Source organism: Hemiscyllium ocellatum, chromosome 32 (genome assembly GCF_020745735.1).
Source record: "Hemiscyllium ocellatum isolate sHemOce1 chromosome 32, sHemOce1.pat.X.cur, whole genome shotgun sequence".
Lineage (NCBI taxonomy): Eukaryota > Metazoa > Chordata > Chondrichthyes > Orectolobiformes > Hemiscylliidae > Hemiscyllium > Hemiscyllium ocellatum.
In genome coordinates, this window is record NC_083432.1 from 5089597 (window position 1) to 5107641 (window position 18045).

Consider the following 18045-nt stretch of genomic DNA (forward strand, 5'->3'; position numbering starts at 1 on the left):
CCCCACCCCCCACACCGCTCCCCCAACCCCTCCCCCACCCTCTCCCTCACCCCACCCCCCCACCCTCACTCTCACCCTCACCCCACCCCCTCACCCTCACCCTCACCCCCACCCCCACCCTCACCCTCAGGGAGTGGTCTGTGTGCCGTGGGTAACGCGATGGGGAGGGGGTCAGGACCCGGGGGGCGGGGGCCGATAACCATTGGGCGGTGTGGGGTGTCGAGTGTGGCCGGGGTGAGGAGGGGTGATGGGCAACGAGGGGCGAGTGTCTTTCCCCCCCCCCCCCCATTGTGTCTGGTTGCTGTGCCTTGAGTGACCTGCTCAGGATTAACTGTTGGTCAAGGCCCCAGTGAGATAACAGAGTTCTACTTGAATGCATGCAGTTTTTGAGCAAAGTGCAATGTAACTCTGCAAGTACAAATTCACCCCACAAAATATATGTGTGCATGTGGGTCTTTGTGTGTGTGTGTCTGTCTGGGGTGGGGGTTGTGACTGTGAGAAAGTGTATGTGTGTGTATTGGGTGCAATGTCTTAAGTCTGTGAGGGGGTGCATGTCTGAGTGTAGGAGTTTGTGTCTCTATAAGGGTGTGTGTGGGTGTCTGTGTGTACCTGTGTCCGTGTGTATGTGAGAGTGTGTGTGTGTGTGCGTGTGTGTAGTGCAATGGTGATCACCTGTAATGTGAATGAACCCAAGGTCCCGGTTGCGGCCCTCCCTATGGGTACCGAACTTAGCTATCAGCCTCTGCTCGGCCACTTTCCCCTGCTGCCTGTCCCGAAGCCCACCTTGGAGGATGGTCACCCGAAGGTCCGAGGCTGAATGTCCTGGACCACTGAAGTGTTCCCCAACTGGGAGGGAACCCTCCTGTCTGTTGATTGTTGTGCGGTGCCCATTCATCCGTTGTCGTAGCCTTTGCTCGGTTTCCCCAATGTACCATGCCTCCGGGCATCCTTGCCTGCAACGTATAAGATAGACAACGTTGGCTGAGTCACATGAGTACCTGCCATGTACAAGGTGGGAGGTGTCCCCACATGTAATAGTGGTATCTATGTCCACACTCTGACACGTCTTGCAGCGCCTACATTAACAGGGTTGTATGGAGTTGTCCTGAGAGCCAGGCAGTTTGCTACGAACAATGATCTGTTTGAGGTTTAAAGGCAAGTAGTGGAGGTGTGGGGAAGGGCCTGGTGAGGTGCTCATCCTCATTGATAATGTGTTGCAGGTCACGAAGAACATGACATAATTTTTCAGCCCCTGGAAAGTACTGAACAACGAAGGGTTCATTGTTGTTCGAAGACATAACGTCTTCACCTTTGACAACCAATTCTTCATCCAGACACACGGAACAGCCATGGGGACCAAGTTTGCACCCCAATATGCCAACATCTTCATGCACGGGTTTGAAGAAGACTTCTTCTCTACGCAGGATCTCCAACCAACATTGTACACCAGGTACATTGATGACATTTTCTTCCTCTGGACCCATGGCGAGGAGTCACTGATAAAACTACACAGTGACATCAACAAGTTTCATCCCACCATCAGACTCACCATGGACTACTCTCAACTGTCTGTCTCATTCTTGGACACATGCATCTCCATCAAGGAAGGACACCTCAGCACCACACTCTACCGCAAACCCACAGACAACCTCACAATGCTACACTTCTCCAGCTTCCACCCAAAACATCTGAAAACAGCCATTCCCTATGGACAAGCCCTATGCATACACCGGATCTGCTCAGATGGGGAGGAACGTGACGGACACCTGGAAGTACTCAGGGATGCCCTCATAAGAACGGGGTACGATGCCAAACTCATTGACCGCTAGTTCCGACGTGCCACAGCAAGGAACCGTAATGACCTCCTCAGGAGACAGACACGTGCTGCAACCGACAGGGCACCCTTTGTTGTTCAGTACTTTCCAGGGGCCGAAAAATTACACCATGTTCTTCGTGACCTGCAACACAAACTGCCCGGCTCTCAGGACAACTCCATACAACCCTATCACGGTGGACGCTGCAAGACGTGTCAGATTGTGGACATAGATACCACTATTACGCGTGGGAACACCTCCCACCCTGTACATGGCAGGTACTCATGTGACTCAGCCAACGTTGTCTATCTTATACGTTGCAGGCAAGGATGCCCGGAGGCATGGTACATTGGGGAAACCGAGCAAAGGCTACGGCAACGGATGAATGGGCACGGCACAACAATCAACAGACAGGAGGGTTCCCTCCCAGTTGGGGAACACTTCAGTGGTCCAGGACATTCAGCCTCGGACCTTCGGGTGGGCTTCGGGACAAGCAGCAGAGGAAAGTGGCCGAGCAGAGGCTGATAGCTAAGTTTGGTACCCATAGGGAGGGCCTCAACCGGGACCTTGGGTTCATGTCACATTACAGGTGATCACCATCGCACTACACACACACGGACACAGGTACACACAGACGCGCACACAGATACGCGCACACACACTCCTACACTCACGCATGCACCCCCTCACACTGCATCCACTGCACACACACACACACACTCACAACCCCACCCCAGACAGACACACACAGACAGACAAAGACCCACATGTACACATATATTTTGTGGTGTGAATTTGTACTTTCAGGGTTACATTGTACTTTGCTCAAAAACTGCATGCATTCATGTAGAACTCTGAGCTCAAAAACTGCAGGAATTTATGTAAAACTCTGTTATCTCACTTTTTAGATTAGAATCAATCTAAACATCAGGTCATAGACAGAGAACACAGGGGGCTAACACCTTCAACATATTGTCTAGCTATCACCATTGTTAACAGCTAACCCGAGAATGCAACTTTTTAAAAAGAAGGGTTTTGTGATTTACACATGAAAGAAGTGAAACTATCACTGTATTCGAACAGATGAAAGGTTTAACAGACAATCAATTTTTCATTGTATAATTTCAGTTACATCACACTGTAAATTTTTGCTGTAAATTCTGTGTTACGATTGAGCCCTCCACTATCACCTGATGAAGGAGCGTCGCTCTGAAAGCTAGTGTGCTTCCAATTAAACCTGTTGGACTATAACCTGGTGTGGTGTGATTTTTAACTTTGTACACCCCAGTCCAACACCGGCATCTCCAAATCATGATTTATACTGTGTCCTTGTGTCGTTAAAAAGTCTACAGAAGTGTTGTCCCATACAATTTGAATGGTGCAGTATGAGGAGTGTATTAAAGCAGGGGTTCAAAGCTTTGGATAAAAATAAATTTCAACTGAGCTTCTTAAGGAATCAAAGGGTGGAGAGACAGGTTCAGCCACAAAATTTCAGGTGAAGTCAAGTGATTTGGCTGGCTTTGCCAGTGGTGGAATGTTTAAAATCTGGGATGTTTAAAGAGGGACCTCAGCAAACTGTGACACTGAGTTGCACAGCTGATACCACGTCAGGTCACCAAATGTTTGGTCAATGAGGTACGCTGAAGTGCCAAATAAGGAAAGATAGAGAGAGCAGAAATGTCTGGAGAGGTATTTCCACAGCGTAAGGATGAAACAACCAGAACAGTGTCTGTAGATGAGTGAGCCATTATAATTGAATGACTGCAGATATCCTGGAGGTTTGTGGGACTGAAGGAGATTAGAGATAGTAAGGGATTTGAAATCAAGGATGAGAATTCAGAAGATAGAGCACAAAATGAACAAGAAAATCAAAACAGTCTGGGATACAGATGCTATCCTCACGTGTCCACTGTAGCCAGTCTGCAAACACTTGGCTTCATCCATGCCAAAATCTGTGTAGCCCTCTACCTAGCTACGTTCACTGATTTGTGACAACATGAGTTGAAAGTCTATAAAAATGCCTTCTTGGAAGAACAGAATTGAAAACAAGAGCATTATGTTAAACTTAGTTGGATCAGAGTACTTGCAGACGTCTAGACTTCAGAAAGCATATGGAGGGGCCGTTGAAAGTGCAAAACAAAATTACAAGGCAGGTGCCATAATGGAGGCTCCGTCTATCAGGAAAGACAAAAGACTGAAAAGGGGAAGGATGCGTCACACCAAGTTCTTTAATTCGTGGAAGATTTGATTGGCTAGGCGCAGATAAAACATTTCCACTTGTAGGCAGTCCAAAAAAGGAGCCTGATGGATAAGATAGTTAATAAATCTAATTTAAAAGAAAATCTTTATTCAGAAAGTGGTGAGAATAAGGAACTCCAGTTTGTAGGGTCTGGTTCAGGTGATTAGTATAGATGCACATGAGGGAAGGTGGGGTTTGATGAAGGTAGGTGGAAGAAGCTTGTGGTGGAGCAGAAACCTCAAGATTTGGTTTGAATGACCTTTGTGAGTGCAGTAAATTGTATGTCATTTCAGTTTTTCCAGGCTAGTAAACATTTTACTGTGTTGACGATAACAGCTTCACCTTCCCTTTTACAGGTGATTAACAGGAACAAAACGATGGCTACAGTTGCCACGTTTCGGAATGTTTGCTCATGGAACAGACAATGTCTTCTATTCTCACTGAGGTGGTCAGCCAAGTTGCTGCCAGAACCCCGAGTTGTCCTGTCAGTGTGTATTCCCTCGTCCAACTGGGCAGGCAGCCAGCACCATTCCTTGTCTCAATGTGCCCAGATCCACACGTCAGCCGCGACTTGCGCAGGGCACAACAAATGGTCAAAGGTGAAGCATGTCAAAGGGCCAAAGGATGCTGAGAGGAGTCGGATGTTTGCTAAGTTCTCGATAATGCTTCGTTTTGCAGTGAGAGGTAATATGGGTGCTGTACCTGCAGCCCCAGTTCGTTTTGATCCCAAATGCATTTGCTTTTCACTTTTCTCCCCCTGCCTCTTGGTGGCTGAAGCACAATCGATGCAGTGGCTTATTGGCAGTTATCAACTCATTGAGGAGAATGACACAATGGGAAAGTCTGTGTCAAAGGTGACCAATGCTACATGATCATGTAGAGAGATCTGGATTATCCAAACACCCAATCCAACCCCAATCCCCCACCACCCTCCCTCCATTCCCACCCGCACAACTGTGTCATTGAATTGCCAGAATTCTTCCTTTTGGAGTTCAGTTTTAAAACCTTGTACTCAGTGTCCCAGGTGTATTTATACAGTGACATTCATGTGAATGGATAATTGAGCAAGGTGGTCCGGTATGAAGAAAGCTTGCCAGAACAAGAGAGCTGCAGGAGTAAGACGGGAAACTTGGTTGAATAGATATTCTTAAAGTTGAAGAGCGAGGGAGCTGTGGGAGTTTTGGAGTGGAATTGCAAGGACTGAACTTACTAAAGGCTGTTGCTTCATGGTAGAGAGTAATGCACAAAGGGTTGGAGTCAGATGGGAAGTGATATAGGACTGGAAATGGCAGGAGTAGATTAGAGGTAACGATTGAATTGAAAACTATTTGAGTCCAACATATTTTACTAATTTGAACATGCAGTATTGACTCAAGGTAATGAGCTAGAGTCACTCCAGTCTCTATGCTGAAGACACTATGTACAGATCAGTTTTGCTGTGATTTTCTTTGCAGAGGGAGGCCCAGACCCTGAGTTTAACACACAGCTGGCCAATGTCATTGAGCAGTGTCGAGCCAAGAACATGCCCAAAGCATCCATTGAAGCTGCTATCAAAGGGGCAGTAAGTATGATACAGCTGCCTCATTGCCAAATCCAGTTACAATGTCAGGATGTTTCCCCAAACTTCAGTTTTATGCTCTACTTATCGTCTCAGGGAAACATGTGTTGCTGATTCATATTAGCCATCCAATGTTGCAATCAAAATGGTGGATGCAGGGGATTTCACCCCAAAAACTACAGAATATCCAAGAAAATTCCATCATGGAAACTACCAATCAAAGAGAATAGAAATGATCTCTGAGCAGCTGCACTTCCAATCACAGGCTCCTTCTGTGGAGCTTCTACTGCTGGTTCCCCATCAGTAACTGTGGAGTGGAAGCAGTTCGAGTTGTGTTCCATCTCACTGTGTGGCTTTAAGGGTGGTGTTCATTATACCGTCATGATATCACAGCACATGGTGGTGCTGATGGTGTAAGACTCTCATTCTCTACCTGACTGAGCTCTGTCCTCTTGCAGCATACCACACTGAGGGACACCTGGTACACTGAGGGACACCTGGTACACTGAGGGACACCTGGTACACTGAGGGACACCTGGGACACCTGATACACTGAGGGACACCTGGTACACTGAGGGACACCTGGGACACCTGATACACTGAGGGACACCTGGTACACTGAGGGACACTTGGCACACTGAGGGACACCTGGTACACTGAGGGACACCTGGTTCACTTTACATCCCAATTGCTTGGCTTGAGCCCAGACACTCAACTGCCTGTGATTATTAGATACAGGAGCTGAAACAAAACTTAATAGATTTCTTCAGTACTACGTACCCACGTCTCGTTTTTGTGTTAGGGGAGCTAGCATAAATATCACATCATGATAGTTGGGTGAAAATGTAGATGGGTGGATTACTAAGTTTGCAGATGACACAAAAATGGGTGGAGTTGTGGATAGAATAGAAGGTTGTCAAAGGATACAATAGTATACAGATCAGTTGCAGATATGGGCTGAGAAATGGCAGATGGAGTTTTATCCAGGTAAGTGTGAGGTGCTGCACTTTGGGATTTCAAATGTTAAGGAAAGGTATACAGTTAATGGCAGGACCCTGAACAGCACTGATGTACAGAGGGATCTTGGGGTTCAAGTCCATAGATCCCTGAAAGTGGCCATGCAAGTACATAGGGTGGTAAAGAAGACATGGCATGCTTACTTTTGTTGGTCGGGGAATTGAGTACAAGAGTCAGGATGACTTTGGTTAGACCGCAAGAGCCCGGAGCAGGAGCAAACAATCTGGCCCTTCGAGCCTGTTCTGCCAGTCCATAACATTATGACTGATCTTGTGGCATCAGCTCTACTTACCCACCCTCTCACCAGAACCCTCAATTCCTTTATTTTTCAAAAATAAATCGATCTTAGCATTTACTGAAGTAGCATCCACCACTTCACTGGGCAGGGAATTCCGTAGATTTACAACCCTCCGGGTGAAGACATTCCTTCTCAATTCTGTCCTAAATCTGCTCCCCGTAATTTTGAGGCTATACCCTCTTGTCCTAGTTTCACTGGCCAGTGGAAACATCCTCTCTCCTATGTTATCTAGTTCCTTCATAATTTTATATGTTTCTATAAGATTCTCTCCCCCCCCCCCCCCCCCATTCTTCTGAATTCCAATGAGTATAATCCCAGTCTCCTCAGCCAACCCCCTCAACTCCGGAATCAACCTAGTCACCTCCCTCTGCACCCCCTCCAGTGCCAGTCCATCCTTTCTCAAGTAAGGAGACCAAACCTGTACACAGTACTCCAGGGGTGGCCTCCCCAGCACCTTGTACAGCTGTAACATCGCCTCCCTGCTTTAAAACTCAATCCCCTTTGCAATGAAGGACAGAATTCCATTTGCCTTCCTAATTCCCTGTGGTACCTGCTGACCAACCCTCTGTGGTTCCTGTACAAGGACACCCAGCTCCCTCTGCACAGCAGCACGCTACAATATTTTAACCATTCAAGTAATAATCCTTTTTACCGTTACTCTGAATGAAATGGGTGACTTCACCTTTATTAACATTGTCTTCCATCTGCCAGACCTTCGCCCACTCACTCAAAGTATCTGTGTTTCTCTGTAAAGTTTTACAGTCCTCTGCACACTTCTCTCTGCCACTCGTCTTAGAGTCATCTGCAAACTTTGACATACCACACGTAATCCCCAACTCCAAATCATCGAAGTAAATTGTGAATCATTGCTAGTGAGTTTTGAGAAGATTTGTAGCTCAGGTTGAGGTTCTGGATGTAAGTTTGCTCACTGATATGGAAGGTTCTTTTTCAGACGTTTTGTCACCACACTGGATAACATCTTCAGTGAGCCTCTGGATGAAGCACTGATAGTATAGCCCAGTTTCTATTTATGTGTTTGGGTTTTCTAGGGTTTGTGATGTCAATTCCTGTGATGACATGACTTCCTATGGTGATGCCGTTTCCTGTTCTTTCTCTCAGGGGGTGGTAAATGGTGCCCAAGTCAGTGTGTTTGTTGATAGAGTTCCGGTTAGAATGCCATGCTTCTTGGAATTCTCGTGCGTGTCTCTGTTTGGCTCTGTTCTTCCTCATCTGTATGTAAGGATACTAGTGAGAGAGGGTCTTGTCTTTTTATGGCTAGTTGATGGTCAGGTATCCTGGTGGCTAGTTTTCTGCCTGTTTGTCCAATGTAGTGTTTTTTACAGTTCTCATAAGGTATTTTGTAAATGACATTGGTTTTGCTTGTTGTCTGTATAGGGTCTTTCAAGTTCATTAGCTGCGGTTTTGTTGGCTTGTAGGCTACCATGATGCCTACTGATTCGTCTGGCAGTCATTTCCGAGCTGTCTTTGGCGTAGGGGAGAGTGGCTGGGGTTTCTGGACGGGTTTTGTCTGCTTGTTTGGGTTTGTTGCTGAGAAATTGGCGGACTGTGTTCATTGGGTACCCAATGAATAATTGTGGCCCCGACACTGATCCCTGAGGCACACCACTTGTCACCAATTGCCAACCAGAACAGCACTCATTTATCCCCACTTTTGCTTCCTGTTAGTCAACCAATACTTTACCTGTAACGCCATGCATCCTCCTTTTACGCAGCAGTCTCTTGTGCGGCACCTTGTCGATTGCCTTTTGGAAATCGAAGTACACCACATCCCCTGGGTCCCTGCTGTCCACCCTGCTCGTGATGTCTTCATTGAATTCCAAAGTAGAATTTGTTAAGCATGACCTGCCCTTCATGAACCCATGCTGTGTCTGTCTAATGAGACAATTTTTATTGAGATGCTTTTTTATTTCTTCCTTGATAATAGACGCAAGCATCTTGACCATTATCCTCCCTCATCCTATTGGAGTCTCCCTTGTTTAAGCACAGGACCCTGGTATTGGATTTTATCATCACACTCTCCATCTGTATTCTAAATTCAACCTTACTGTGATCACTCCTTTCAAGAGGATCCCTAACTGTGAGGTCATTAATTATTCCTGTCTCATTACTCAGGACCAGATCGAAGATAACTTGCTCCCTCGTTGGTTCCATTACATACTGTTCAAGAAAGCTTTTGTGGATACACTTGAACTCCTCCTTAAGACTACCCTGGCCAAGCTGGTTTGATCAATCTACATGTAGATTAAAACCCCCATGATAATAGCCGTACCATCTTTCCAGGATTTAGTTATTTATTTGTTTATTGTCCAGCCCAATGTGATGTTATTATTATAAACGTGGCCTCTAGACTACGTTTATCAGGGACTACTTCTTCATAGAATTTCTAATTTCCACCCAAATGGATTCAACTTTATTCTCCATAGAACCGAGATCATCTCTCAGCACAGCCCTGATGTCCTCCTTGAATATCAGAGTTCTGTCCCCTCCCTTACCTTTCTGTCTGTCCTTCCGAACAGTCTGGTACCCCTGGACATTTAACTCTGAGTTGTGGCCATCCTATAACCATGTCTCTGTAATGGCTAATGAATCCTATTCATTCGCAATGATTTGTGCCGTGAATTCACCAGCCTTGTTACGAATATTATGAGCATCAGGTAAAGTGCCTTTATGCTAACTTTCTTACCTCATGATTTCTGACATCTCTAATAATATCTCCTGAGTTATCCTTCCTTTTTACTTCTTTCTTTGTCTGCCTGGAACACACACTATCCTGCTGTTTACCTTTTTATTTACCATCATAATTCCTGTTGTTTTCCCTTCCCTTCTCCTGACTCACTAGTTTTAAACTCCTTGTGATCCCCCTATTTATCCTTTTTGTTAGAACACTGGTTTGGATTGGTTCGGGTGGAGACCGTCCCATTGGTACCAATCCCTTCTGATGCCAATGCCCCATGAAATGGAATCCTTCTTTCCCATACCATTCCCTTAGCCACGTGTTTACTTCCCTAACTTTCTTATCCCTAGGCCAATATGAATGTAGCAGTAATCCGGAGATTACAGCCCTTGTGGACCTGTTCCTTAATTTCGTCGCTAGTGCTTGATACTCATGAAGCAGGAGTATCCTAGCTTTGCCTATGTCGTTATCCCACTCCAGCACCAATATCTTTCAAAGCCAGTCAGAGAAGTCCTGCAGCCTGGCACCGGGCAGGCACCATGTGGGACTCCTGATCCAGCTTGCAAAGGATACCATCTATCCCCCTAATTATAGAATCCCCTGTAACTATCATTTGTCTTTTTGCTCCCTCTGCCTCTTGAATGGCCTCCTGCACCATGGTGCTGTGATCAGCTGGCTCATCCTGCACGCAGACCTTTTCCTCATCCATACAGGGAGCGAACATCTCCTACCTGTTGGATAAGGGCAGCTCAGTGGTTAACGCTGCCTCACAGCGCCAGGGTCCCAGGTTCGTGTCCAGTCTCTGGCAACTGTCTGTGTGCAGTTTGCACATTCTCCCTGTCTCTGCATGGGTTTCCTCCCACAGTCCAAAGATGTGCAGGCCAGGTGAATTGGCCATGATAAATTGCCCATAGTGTTAGGTGCATTAGTCCAGGGTAAATATCGGGTTGGGGAATGGGTCTGGGTGGGTTACTCTTTGGAGGGTCGGTGTGGACTTGTTGGGTCAAAGGGCCTGTTTCCATACTGTAGGGAATCTAATCTTAAAAAGAAAGACCAAAAACTGAGACTCCTCCATTCCTGAACTCAGAATCTTCCTACCTGCCTCATTTGCAATTACACCCTGTTGTCCCTGATCATTGACTGAATTTGAATGTCTTAACCTACCACCTATGACAGCCTCCTGAAACAGTGTCCAGGTAACTCTTTCCCCCCCCCCTATGTGTGCAGCAGTGTTTGAAGCTCAGATTCCAGATCATCAATTCTAATCTGGAGTTCTTCCAGTAAACAACACTTGCTGCAGATGTGGTCACTGCCGTTCACAATGGGATCAGCCAGCTCCCACATCATACAGCACCTGTCCAGCCATCTCCACTTAGTTAATTACTTTATTACTTTTTTTTTAGATTAGATTACTAATCTTAGATTACTAAGCCCAACAAGTCCACACCGACCCGCCGAAGCGCAACCCACCCATACCCCTACATTTACCCCTTACCTAACACTACGGGCAATTTAGCATGGCCAATTCACCTGACCCGCACATCTTTGGACTGTGGGAGGAAACCGGAGCACCCGGAGGAAACCCACGCAGACACGGGGAGAACGTGCAAACTCCACACAGTCAGTCGCCTGAGGCGGGAATTGAACCCGGGTCTACAGGCGCTGTGAGGCAGCAGTGCTAACCACTGTGCCACCGTGCCGCCCCTAATATACTTTATATATTATACTTTATTATACTTTATATAAACTTATGTGTTAAATAATTTCTAATACTTCTCTGCTATACGCAATTTCAAAAAACCAAATAATTTTTTTAAAAGTAAATTTTTAACCGATTACATGATTTAACAAAAAGAAATAGAAAATCCTTATCTTATCAACACACCACCGGTTGCACTTAGAGTAGTATGTTCAGTTCTGGTCACCCCATTACAGGAAGGATGTGGAGGCTTTGAAGAGGGTGCAGCCAAGATTTATCAGGATGCTGTCTGGATTAGAGGGTATGAGCTATCGAGGGAGACTGGCCAAATTGATTGTTTCCTCTGGAGCAGTGGAGGCTGAGGGGAGACTTGACAGAAGTCTAGGACAGTATGCGATGCATTGATAGGGTTGACAGTCAGAACCTTTTTCCCAGAGTTGAAATGTGTAAATATCAGGCAGCATGCATTTAAGGTGAGAAGGGGAAAGTCCAAAGGAGATGTAAGGGGCACGTTTTTTACCCAGTGTGGTAGGAATGTGCTGCCAGGGGTGGCCCAGATGTGGTAGGGGCTTTTAGATAAGCACATGAATATGCAAAGAATGGAGGGATATGGACCAAGGGCAGGGAGAAGGGACTAGTTTAATTTGGTGTCATGTTCAGCACAACATCATGCACTGAAGGACCCATTCCTGTGCTGTTTTATTCTGTGTTCTATGGTAGTTGCTTATCAACAGTGTATCCTGTCAGTCTGATTGAAGGAGCAGCAAGCAGGATAAGATTGAATGAAAGATATGTTAGCGTGCTGGGAGCTGAGGGTGGAGGTGCTGAGAAATGGATCTACCTTTCAGGAACTCCACATGTGGAATTTGGGACAGGGGCTGGGGAGTGCATCTGCCTAGGAGAGGCTACAAGGGAGGGGAGGCTGAGAGAGGATTAGGGGAGAAAGGGGAGAGTGCAAGTAAGTGTGAGGTGGTGGGGGGAGACAAAGGCTGCAGGAGGGGTTGGGAGGGATGTGGAACATATTTGAGGTAAAAACATTGACTAGATTACCAGGAAGAAGTCCTTGCTTTTTTGTTCTTAGTGTGGTGCTGTGGGATCATTCAGGTCCACCTGATGGAGCTCATATCAGTTTAACATTTCATTTGAAAGCTGGAGCCATTGGCATTATGGTACTCCCTTCATAGTAAGACCACGAGATGGAGGAACAGAAGTAGCCCATTGAGTCTAGTCCATCATTTATTGAGGGTACAGATGCTATAGGAACAATAGGAAGGAGGGCAGGAGAGGAAGGGGATTGGTGTTTTTGAGTATGTGCAGGGAAGTTACTTGGGTGGAACTGAAAAATAAGAAAGGGATGATGATCTTATTTGGAATGTACTATAAATCCCTCAATATCAGTGGGAAATTGAACAAATTTGTAAGGAGACCTCAGCTATCTGTAAGAATAATATGATGGTAATGATAGAGGATTTTAACTTTATAAACATAGACTGAAACTGGCACAGTGTTAAGGGCTTGGATGGGAAAGAATTTGTTAAGTATGTTCAAGAACATTTTCTGATTCAGTATGTGGATATACATACTAGAGAAGGTGTAAAACTTGACCTACTCTTGGGAAATAAGGCAACTGACTGAGCAGTAAGGCAGCACTTTGGGACCAGCGACCATCATTCTATTACAGGGCGACACCCATATCCCTGGTTCCGGTTACTGTGGTTTCACTTACTTGGGGTTTACCATGGCCTGAACATGTAAACGGGAATGTTCCGGATCCAGGGACGAGGAGGCTCCGGGAAGGTAGGTTTCCCATTGAAATGAATGGGTTCGCTCCTATCCACAGTTTCAGCCTTCCGCGCTAGGTCCTGGAATGTATTCCCCCCCCCCCCCCCCCCCCACCGTGGGTATGGGGACCAGGTTGTGGGTGGGGGGGGTTGGCTACTGGAGTGTTAAAATAGGGATGGAAAAGGATAGACCCGATCGAAAAGTTAAAGTTCTAAACTGAAGGAAGACCAAGGTTGATGGCATTAGTCAAGAACTTCCAAAACCTGATTAGGGGGCGGGTGTTCACAGATAAAGGGATAACTAAAAATGGGAGGTCTTCAAAAATGAGATAACAAAAGTCCAGACACAGTATATTCCAGTTAGGGTGAAAGACAAGCCTGGTAGGTATAGGGAATGCTGTATGACTGGAGAAATTGAGGTTTTGGTTAATAATAAGAAGGAAGCATATCTCAGGTATAGAGAGCAGGGGATGAGTGAATCCTGAGAAGGGTATAAAGGCACTAGGTGTATACTTAATAGGGAAATCAGGAGGGGGGAAAGTGGACATAGCTTTAGCAAATAGGGTTAAGGAGAATCCGAAGGGATTCTAAAAATACATTAAGGACAAAAGAGTAACTAGGGAGAGAATAGGACCCCTCAAAGATGAGCAAGGCGGCCTTTGTGTGGAGCTGCAGAAAATGAGGGAGATACTAAATGAGTATTTTGCATCAGTGTTGACTGTGGAGAAGAACACGGAAGGTAGAGAATGTGGGAGAATAAATAGCGACACCTTGAAAATTGTCCATATTACAGAGGAGGAAGTGCTGGATGTCTTGAAACGGTTAAAGGTGGATAAGTCCCCAGGACCTGATCAGGTGTACCCTAGAACTCTGTGGGAAGCGAGAGAAGTGATTGCTGGGCCTCTTGCTGAGATATTTGTATCATTGATAGTCACTGGTGAGATGCCAGAAGATTGGACATTGGCTAATGTGGTGCCACTGTTTAAGAAAGATGGTAAGGACAAGCCAGGGAACTACAGACCGGTGAGCCTAACGTCAATGGTGGGCATGTTGGAGGGAATCCTGAGGGACAAGATTTACAGGCTTTTGGTAAGTCAAAGACTGGTTATGGATAGTCAGCATGGCTTTATGCATGGGAAATCATGTCGCACATACTTGATTGAGTCTTTTGAGAAAATGCTGCAAATGTGTTGCTGGTCAAAGCACAGCAGGTTAGGCAGCATCTCAGGAATAGAGAATTCGACGTTTCGAGCATAAGCCCTTCATCAGGAATAAGAGAGAGAGAGCCAAGCCGGCTGAGATAAAAGGTAGGGAGGAGGGACTAGGGGGAGGGGCGATGGAGGTGGGATAGGTGGAAGGAGGTCAAGGTGAGGGTGATAGGCCGGAGTGGGGTGGGGGCGGAGAGGTCAGGAAGAGGATTGCAGGTTAGGAGGGCGGTGCTGAGTTGAGGGAACCGACTGAGACAAGGTGGGGGGAGGGGAAATGAGGAAGCTGGAGAAATCTGAATTCATACCTTGTGGTTGGAGGGTTCCCAGGCGGAAGATGAGGCGCTCCTCCTCCAGCCGTCGTGTAGTTGTGTTCTGCCGGTGGAGGAGTCCAAGGACCTGCATGTCCTCGGTGGAGTGGGAGGGGGAGTTAAAGTGTTGAGCCACGGGGTGGTTGGGTTGGTTGGTTCGGGCGGCCCAGAGGTGTTCTCTGAAGCGTTCCGCAAGTAAGCGGCCTGTCTCACCAATATAGAGGAGGCCACATCGGGTGCAGCGGATGCAATAGATGATGTGTGTGGAGGTACAGGTGAACTTGTGGCGGATATGGAAGGATCCCTTGGGGCCTTGGAGGGAAGTGAGTGTGGAGGTGTGGGCGCAAGTTTTACATTTCCTGCGGTTGCAGGGGAAGGTGCCGGGGGTGGAGGTTGGGTTGGTGGGGGGTGTGGATCTGACAAGGGAGTCACGAAGGGAGTGGTCCTTGCGGAACGCTGATAGGGGAGGGGAGGGAAATATATCCTTGGTGGTGGGGTCCGTTTGGAGGTGGCGGAAATGGCGGCGGATAATACGTTGTATGCGCAGGTTGGTGGGGTGGTAGGTGAGAACCAGTGGGGTTCTGTCTTGGTAGCGGTTGGAGGAGCGGGGCTCAAGGGCGGAGGAGCGGAAGTGGAGGAGATGCGGTGGAGGGCATCGTCGATCACGTCTGGGGGGAATCTGCGGTCCTTGAAGAAGGAGGCCATCTGGGTTGTGCGGTGTTGGAATTGGTCCTCCTGGGAGCAGGTGCGGCGGAGACGAAGGAATTGGGAATATGGGATGGCGTTTTTACAGGGGGCAGGGTGGGAGGAGGTGTAGTCCAGGTAGCTGTGGGAGTCAGTCGGTTTATAATAGATGTCTGTGTTGAGTCGGTCGCCCGAGATAGAAATGGAAAGGTCTAGGAAGGGGAGGGAGGAGTCTGAGACAGTCCAGGTGAATTTCAGGTCGGGATGGAAGGTGTTAGTAAAGTTGATGAACTGTTCAACCTCCTCGTGGGAGCACGAGGCAGCGCCGATACAGTCACCTCCACACTCACTTCCCTCCAAGGCCCCAAGGGATCCTTCCATATCCGCCACAAGTTCACCTGTACCTCCACACACATCATCTATTGCATCCGCTGCACCCGATGTGGCCTCCTCTATATTGGTGAGACAGGCCGCTTACTTGCGGAACGCTTCAGAGAACACCTCTGGGCCGCCCGAACCAACCAACCCAATCACCCCGTGGCTCAACACTTTAACTCCCCCTCCCACTCCACCGAGGACATGCAGGTCCTTGGACTCCTCCACCGGCAGAACACAACTACACGACGGCTGGAGGAGGAGCGCCTCATCTTCCGCCTGGGAACCCTCCAACCACAAGGTATGAATTCAGATTTCTCCAGCTTCCTCATTTCCCCTCCCCCCACCTTGTCTCAGTCGGTTCCCTCAACTCAGCACCGCCCTCCTAACCTGCAATCCTCTTCCTGACCTCTCCGCCCCCACCCCACTCCGGCCTATCACCCTCACCTTGACCTCCTTCCACCTATCCCACCTCCATCGCCCCTCCCCCTAGTCCCTCCTCCCTACCTTTTATCTCAGCCGGCTTGGCTCTCTCTCTCTTATTCCTGATGAAGGGCTTATGCTCGAAACGTCGAATTCCCTATTCCTGAGATGCTGCCTAACCTGCTGTGCTTTGACCAGCAACACATTTGCAGCTGTGATCTCCAGCATCTGCAGACCTCATTTTTTACTCTTTTGAGAAAATGACAAAGAGGATTGAGGGCAGAACAGTGACTGGTCTATATGGACATCAGTAAGACATTAGACAAGGTTAGATCATGGTAGACTGGTTAGCAATGTTAGATCACATGGAATACAGCAAGAACTAGAATTTGGATACAGAACTGGCTCAAAGGTCAGAGACAGGGTGGTGGTGGAGGGTTACTTAGATTAGAGGCGTGTGCCCAGCGGAGTGCCATAGGATTGGTGCTGGGTCCACGACTTTTGTCCTTTATATAAATGATTTGGATGTGAACATAGGAGGTATGATTTTAATTCAGATAAATGCGAGGTGTTGCATTTTGCAAATCAGGGCAGGACTTATACACTTAATGGTAAGGTCCTGGGGAGTGTTGCTGAACAGAGACTTTGGAGTGCAGATGCATATTTTCTTGAAAGTGGAGTCTTGGGTAGATAGAATAGTGAAGGCAGCATTTGATATAGAACATTGTGAAGCACAGACCTTCAGCCCTCGATGTTGCGCTGACCAGTAAAACCACTCTGAAGCCCATCTAACCTACACTGTTCCATTCTTGTCCATATGTCTAACCAATGACTATTTAAATGCCTGTAACGTTGGCAAGTCTGCAACTGTTGCTGGCAGTGTGTTCCACCCCCCTACTACCCACCCTGCACCTCTGAGTAAAAGGTATGCTTGCCTTTATTGGTCAGTGCAAGAAGTATAGGAGTTGGAAGGTGATGTTGCCCCTGCACAGGACATTGGATAGGCCACCTTTGGAACTGAGTTCAATTCTAGTCTCTCTCCTATCGGAAGGATGTTGTGAAACTTGAAATGGTTCAGAAAAGCTTTCTAAGGATGTTGCCAGAGTTGGAGGGTTTGAGCTTCAGGGAGAGGCTGAACAGGCTGGGGTGTTTTCCCTGGAGTGTTGGAGGCTGAGGGGTGACCTTATAGAGGTTTATAAAATCATGAGGGGCATGGATTGGATGAATACATCAGGTCTTTTCCCCAGGATGGGGAGTCCAGAGCTAGAGGGCATAGGTTTAGGGTGAGAGGGGAAAGATTTAAAAGGAACCTAAGGGGCAACATTTTCAGCAGAGGGTGGTATGTGTTTAGAATGAGCTGCCAGAGGAAGTGATGGAGGCTTCCTCCACCAATAAAATGATATCCAGATGGGAATATGAATAGGAAATGTTTAGAAGAGTATGGGCCAAGTGCTGGCAAATGGACTAGATGTATTTAGGATATCTGGTTGGCGTGGATGAGTTGGACCGAAGGATTTGTTTTCATGCTGTACATCTGTGACCCGTGTGATCATGGCTGAACTGACCATCATTAACTTCAATTTCCTGTTTTATACCTAGAACTTTTCATTCTCTTCCTGATTAGAAACTGGTCAATCTCAGCTTTAAGTACCCATAAAAATCCCACCTTGAAGGCCCATTCTGGTAAAGAATTTCACACATTCACTATCCTTTGTGAGAAGGAAATTCCTCCTGGTCAGTGTCTTAAATGGGCAACCCCTTACTCTAAGATTACACCCTCTGATCTTAGACATTGCTACAAGGTGAAACAATCTCTCCACATCTACCCTGCTAAGCCCCCTAAGAATCTCCTATGTTTCGATGAGGTGACCTTCATTCCTTCTGAACTCCAGCGAATACCCACCTAACTTGTTGAAGCCTCTCCTCATAAAAAAAATCCCTCCAAT

General features: G+C 47.1%; 1 protein-coding gene across 1 annotated transcript in view; it reads left to right on the forward strand.

Annotated features, from left to right (window-relative positions):
* The window catches only part of LOC132830780 (translational activator of cytochrome c oxidase 1-like), a 36141-nt gene that overhangs the window by 4393 nt on the left and 13703 nt on the right, over window positions 1–18045 (forward strand). Inside the window, exons 2-3 of the mRNA XM_060848625.1 lie at window positions 4410–4737; window positions 5508–5614. Coding sequence (XP_060704608.1) covers window positions 4431–4737; window positions 5508–5614 — 414 coding nt within the window. The 5' untranslated portion in view covers window positions 4410–4430. The remainder of the gene's footprint in view (window positions 1–4409; window positions 4738–5507; window positions 5615–18045) is intronic.